This window comes from Nuphar pumila, chromosome 2, assembly GCF_984573655.1.
Source record: "Nuphar pumila chromosome 2, dmNupPumi1.hap1.1, whole genome shotgun sequence".
Lineage (NCBI taxonomy): Eukaryota > Viridiplantae > Streptophyta > Magnoliopsida > Nymphaeales > Nymphaeaceae > Nuphar > Nuphar pumila.
In genome coordinates, this window is record NC_143250.1 from 79,446,785 (window position 1) to 79,453,638 (window position 6,854).

At 38.8% G+C, this 6,854-nt stretch overlaps 1 protein-coding gene across 1 annotated transcript in view; it reads right to left on the reverse strand.

Moving 5' to 3' along the window:
* Window positions 1-6,013, reverse strand: part of LOC149845803 (pectin acetylesterase 12-like) — a 105,860-nt gene extending 99,847 nt beyond the window's left edge. The window contains exons 1-4 of the mRNA XM_089996024.1: window positions 5,517-6,013; window positions 4,305-4,387; window positions 3,991-4,120; window positions 3,673-3,746 (exon numbers count right to left, since the gene is read on the reverse strand). Of these exons, the coding sequence (XP_089852150.1) occupies window positions 3,673-3,746; window positions 3,991-4,120; window positions 4,305-4,387; window positions 5,517-5,730 (501 nt within the window). The 5' untranslated portion in view covers window positions 5,731-6,013. The remainder of the gene's footprint in view (window positions 1-3,672; window positions 3,747-3,990; window positions 4,121-4,304; window positions 4,388-5,516) is intronic.
* Window positions 6,014-6,854: the final 841 nt, after the last annotated feature.

A 6,854-nucleotide genomic window follows, 5' to 3' on the forward strand; every position in this document is an offset into this window, starting at 1 on the left:
TTTTGGGGATTTGTTTGAAATGTCTCTTAATAGACATATTTCATCTTAGTAAATCATGATTTACCGTCATCCTTAGAATGTTGCCTCTTATCTAATGATTTGAAAAGTTGTTACTATCTTGTTTAAAACCACTCTTGCTTTTCAATATATTATTGTTGCAATTCTTGGGTTAGAATATTTTATTTCTCTTGTATACTTTGAGTCTTCTCTTGGTTTGTTCTTTCTCTACAGGATCGTTAAGATGTGGTGCCTTAGATACATCATGGATTCAATCAATGGAGGTACTATGGGGATGATCACCAATAAAGACATTTTTTGAAGACTTACATTTGAAAGCATTTGCTGAGATGTCACAAAGATGGAGATTTCCCTTGAAGACTTTTGAAGAATTGAACTTCTTTTCAAGACTCTTTTTGTATTTTCAAACTTCTGGGTTTTTTTCCCCCACAAAGTTCGAGGCGCGGTGTTAAAATATGTGTACTCGTACACATATATGTATAGATATATATATGTATATATATATATATATATATATATATATATACATATGTGTGCAATACCCAATAGGGGTATTTCTGTCATTTTGTATTAGCTACATACTTTCTAACAACTTTTACCATAGATCATGAGTTCTGAACATTTATTCACTAGAAAATCATACGGGGTTTACATTCGGGAACAAACTGAAATGCTTTTACAAAGAATTTCTGTAAGGTAATCCTTTAATAGTCATTATAGATTTTCATGTCTAAAATGTTGATTGCACACGTTTCAGCAGCAGAAAGAAATTAATACCAGTAAGAAACACATGCATGTCAAGTCCATCTCCAGGCACAAATTAAATAAATCAACACAGTCACAATATCGCCTTCATATCAGTTTGCCAAATCGTGACAGTAAACTGGTCCAATAATAATATGTATGATAAAACACACAAATTACTGAAGAGACAAAATTACACCATACTGAACAAAACCAACAGCTAAACTACTGAGATCCTTTCTACCAAACACCCCTGCCAAAACAAGTCCTTATGCATTTCACTCCAAACTTAAAACTGAAACATCTCATCATATCGTCCAAGCCTATAAAACTAGAACAAGAACATCTAGATTTCACTGTTGTCGAAAATCCCCAAATTTGTTGATTTCGGGGTTTTCCCACAACCGTGATCAAATAGGGTTCCATGGCAGCCGAAAATATAACGATCAAGTTAGATTTCAGCAATCATAACCCCCATATTCCATTCAAACTAGAGTTGTATACGAAAACCCCCAAATATGTGTAGCAGCCAACAGAATCTCAAACACCAGCATCGGAGCATGCAATACACATAATAATTTCTGGCATGACAGAAACACCCACAACTAGGGATCAATAGATAATCTAATCAGAGAGGGGGTACCGATCCCTACAAGAACCCCTTTCTAAACTACCTACGAAAATCCAGACTCCTTCCCTTGACAAACTCCATCCCATTCAAGATATCAATCAACACCTACAATAGCAGCACAGGATCCTACCTTGTCCGGCGAGAGGAGGTGGCCGAGAGTGGTGCTTGGCCGCGGGTCGCCGATGGGGACTGTCGTCAGCGTCGGCAACTGTCGAGGAAGGTTCACGCAGGGGCTCGTTGGAGATGCAGCAAAGAGGGTAGGAGAAGACAGAGAGAGATGAGAGAAGGTGTCTGCCGCAGATGGGAGGTCGTCGGCACCGAAGGTCCCGCTGTTGCGCGTGAAACCAAGAGGGAGACGAGAGGATATTCTCGGGTCGTCGGCGGAGACAGGAGCGAGAGGAGAAGAGAGAGTGGGAGAAAGAAGAGAGCGGAGGTGAGGAGGAAGAGGGGCGAGACCCCCATTTGAAGAGGCTGATCCCCGAAGAGGCAGGAGCACACTGCCCTCCCGACGGCGCGCTCCAGCCCCTTCCCCCTTTGCGATATCCCTTTGCAGGGGTTAGGGTTCACCCTAACCCCTTTCATTTTATCGGGCCTTCGTATGCCCCTTAACATAAACCCTTTTTTTATATATAAGCATGCGGGCTGCGGGCCGGGTCCGAGACCCGGGTCCAGCCACGGTTTTGGATCCGCACCACCCACGCGATATGGATCCACGAGTTGGATCCGAATGGATCCAATCGTGGATCCCTTGATGTACGTATATATATACATTTTTCATTTATTTATTTATTTTATAAGTATATATATAAGGTATTGTACCTATGTATATAGAGATCATATATGGATCCTGGATCCATAACTTGGATCCATGCCCGAATCACACGAATTACGCGTTATTTATATAAAAATATTCAAATAGTTAACGGAAAAATACAGTTGTTACAATGGAACCCCATACTGATAACCATATAAAATATTGGCTGAATGTGGGTACCTCACGCAGTACCCTTAAGGATATGGATATGGATCACATCAATACAAGCCAAATCTCATTGAAGACAGGCTCGAGTACATCCAGCTCACAGATTCATACATAATATAGAACACCTTAAAAATTTATGGATGGAGTCTGGACACCATCGGACAGGACTCATCTATGTTCACTTTCATGTAGATGGAGCTCTCCATGCCTTAAGACTGACCTTATTTATTCCCTGATCTTTATATAATCCCTTGTAAGATTAGTTCACATTGGTTCAAAGAGATGTTTCTTGGTCCTTTTACATGACCAGGAATAAGATATATATCCCAAATTATCTGTTTTCATCATGACAAAAGAAAGAAAAAAAACTCTGCACTGTGTGGCACCTGTTTTATCCTGTATCCTACCAACTCAATTGGACATGGTCATGGATGCAAGACACTTTCCAATTGTCTGACCAAACCTCTCCTAGCTGAAGATAGATTTCCTTTTCTAAACAGACTCTTTCTTCTAAGTAGTAAGATGAAGGTATATTTATTATCTAATCTTAGTGTCTTCAAAAATATTATTTCAAGATACAGTTTTCATGCTTCAGTTTCCAAAACATGCACCTAATTTGCAAAATTCCAATGTCAACCAAAGCATGTTCTAGTCATGTCTCTAGATGTCGTAACACAAACTGCTTTCCTTTTAGACCTTTTCAGTTACCTCTATTTGAGGGGGTTCCTATTCACTTATTAGTTGGTAGTGGTGAAGCATAAAGCCAAATGAAATTGAAACTTCTACTAAGCATATGACGGTCATTTTTCATGCACCCATGTGTCTCTGTGATAACAATACATACTACTTTGCTCGTAGATATGTCACAGCATGCCTTTATTTCAGGGAATTCATAGAGAAGCATAAATCCAAAAGGCAGAATCTTGGGATATACAGTAGAGCTCAAGCATACCATAACAACTTTAGCCTTGCATTTTGGTGGTTTTCAGTGTCTATTCACCCAGGACCAAACAAAAGTAACGGCTTGCAAATACCAAAACAAAGGGATATATTTGAGAAAAAATAAACATTTAGCAACGATGGTTCCCACTTCAGTATTGTTCATATTGAAAAACATAGGTCAACTTTAAAGGAAAAACTAACCATTAATAAGATGCTCATCACTTGAGTCTTCGACAAAGGCACTCTTAGCAAAGTTCAATAAAGAATGGAAAACCTACTGCAACTGATTCCACACACACACACACATATATAAAGTGAATATAAGTAATTAGAACGGTGATGGGATCAAGCTCACCTTGTCCGTGCCTTCCCCACTAAAGGATGCACCATCACAATAGCGAAGCTTGACTCTATTCCAGTTGAAAAAGTCTGAGTATCATCAAGCAAGTATCTTGAGGATTTATCCCAGGAGAACAATAAAACATTCAAGTATTCCAGATACAGCAGGATATCTTACTTCCAACTCAGAAAAAAAGAAAAACGAGAACATGGTAAGCAAATTTTCAACAAACTGGAACAATAAAACATTCAAGTATTCCAGATACATCAGGATATCTTAAATCCAACTCAGAAAAAAGAAAATGAAAACATAGTAAGCAAAATTTCAACAAACCAGGATTTTCTGCAGGATTGTTGCTTAGAATTCCAGTAAATGGTAGTTGCTTTTCCATGAATCTTGATGAACCACGACGAGTTGTCTTACGAAAAATACAGCTCCTAGCGTTATTGCACCAACCTCCGCCCTGTAATTAAAACATTGCCAGAAGAGTTATTAAATGGACAACAGTGCATGTTCATATTAAAGGACCATGGAGCACACCACAAAGACTCAAAAATACAGGGATCAGGTTTCACATGAAATATTAGTTTATACAAATATGACCACACTTGACTAACATGAGTTGCAATTTGCATGGTATCCCATACCTCCAATTGGATGAGCCAACTATTAGCTCCTGGACCAAAGCCACGGTGTAGATGATAGCCAGGTAGAGTCCCATCTAGACAAACTGTATAAAGTGTGAAAGGAAGAAGGATTAGCCAGATCCTACACTCTTTAGAAAAGCACTTGAAACATAAGTTTAATAAATAATTTAAGTTTTTGGGGTTTTATCATGGAAAGGGGCTCCAGAGAGAGAGAGAGAGAGAGAGAGTATCAGGAGTCAGGACTGTGCTTGTACATGAAAAAATTATACAATCCAAAATCCCAAAATTTTACTTGATACTTTTTATTTCTTGTTTGCTAGCATTGGAAGAGATTCCATGTGGTTGACACCAACTTGGGACTGATGAATATTCATCCAATAAACTTATTACGGTTGATAAGATTAATCAACTTTTACTACAGCTGTTCAGATTCTTCAGGATCACCAAATCATATAGAAACCAGACCGTCTATCAAATGAACCTTTAATGATAAACCTCTACCAACTATTATTCAGAATCGTATAATTTAGTTATCTACTATATCCATCAATGGAACAACACTGTTGTGACTGATGTTCCCAAATATGAAGTGATTTTATTCAAATGCCATGTTTTGGATTGTGAGCATTGAACATATTCAAATACTAGTATAATTGCTGAAACGAGATATTTCCAGAACATGAGACTGAGGAGATGTTAGACATAACTACTGTAAATCATGACACTTACTCTTATCACACGAATCTGGTAGTTTACAAAACGAACACAGAACAAGCGATTCAGCTATCTCAGAACCTCAGATCTTAACCAAGACAAAAATCTAAAAACAACAAGTGCTAGAGCAACCACAAAATAAGAAATGACAGATGAAGAAAAGCAAGAAAGGCAGAAAAAGGAAAAGAAATATCCATGAAAAGTAATGGACACATATTATATGACTTGGACTTGGGGCAACAGAGAGCACCATTACAGAGTCAACACTAACACCATCATTGCAACCATATTGTGTTCATAAGAAAATCCTCATTGAATATAATATGATTGCTACAAGCCTTAAAGTAATAGCACATGATTTCCCAATCTGACCGTCAATCAAAGACAAACCATAATATCTCATATTTTCCTATTATGACGGGAGGAAGATTAGAGGGAAGCATTATAGAGGATGGGAAACAAGAGAGAGAGAGAGAGAGAGAGAGAGAGAGAGGTTGCCTGCTCCTTTAGCAGCAGCACCAGGTATAAGGGTTAAGCCCACTATGAGGGGATTGCGGATATAGCCATCACCCCACTGTGATACCTCTGTTAAGTTCAAATCCTCAAAACCCAGAACCCCATCGCCGTTCAAGCAAAACCCGGCCATGCCCAGTACCCACAACGCATATCTCTTTAATCCCAAGCACCACCACTTCTGCCCCTCTGCCGCCATTCTTTTCTTCCCACTTCCTCAAAATAGAAAGGATCTCTCTCTCTCTCTCTCTCTCTCTCTCTCTCTCTCTCTGGTGAATATGGGTGAACCATATAAATAGGAAGCGGAGGGGAGATATTGATATCCAATGGGTGTCTGTTGTTTTTAGCTTTTTCAGCTTACGGCATTGATGGGGCCATTATGAAATGACCAGCTGAAAATGGTCACAAGAAAAGACGCTAAACATGGAAAAGCAGTGGTCAGGGGACACAGTAACGGTCGGCACGTCCTCTAAAACGTTTCTGAAGGCTGCAAGAACGAAAATGGGACAAGTTATTTCGGTTCCTTTGAGAGCTATTAGACAATGTTTCATTGTCACTTTAGCACTCTGCACTCCCCTCAAGCAAAGTGAAACAACTAACCTGTGATTTTTTTTTTTCTACTTTTCTCAAGACGTCTCAAATTTTTTTATCATCCTCATGCTTTTTTTATATTTTGTTGAATAAATGCACCTCCTCCTTTCTGATTGCCGCCAAGCACACAGAACAGTAAAAGGGTAGCAAAAAAATCTCACCATAAACATCGAGGAATTGGGGAAGTTTATATTTATAGCCCGCCAAGTTTCAACTTCCAAACCGCGGTTTCCTATCTTTCTTTTCACGAATATCGTTGATCTTTTGTAGCGTAAATGGTTACTTTGTGTTTTGCATCACAAAAGCTTATAATCACAAGAAAGAAAGAGTCTCTCTCTCAAAAGAAGAAAAAACAGAAAGGATGGTGCGGTATTACTCTAGTTACGACTTTCATTGCGAGTAAATGATATGTTGGTGATAGTTGTCTTTTCACGTTAGAAACATTCACTAAAAATACGTCATCCACGTTGTCTAGTTACGAAAAGAACGCTTCCTCCATGACAATCGTGGATGACAGTTTTGTCCTTAGGACATCCTTATTTAAGGATGAAACCTGTTCGGATTCGGATCGGGTGTGGTCAGTACCAGAACCGATTGACTAATCGGATGTTACCTAAACGTATTCTGATTCGGATGGTCAAAAGCTTATACCAAATCCCCTTTTTTGCATGTAATCAGATTTGGATATCCATCAAATCTGTATATCTGTGTAAGTCAGTAACAAAAAACGAG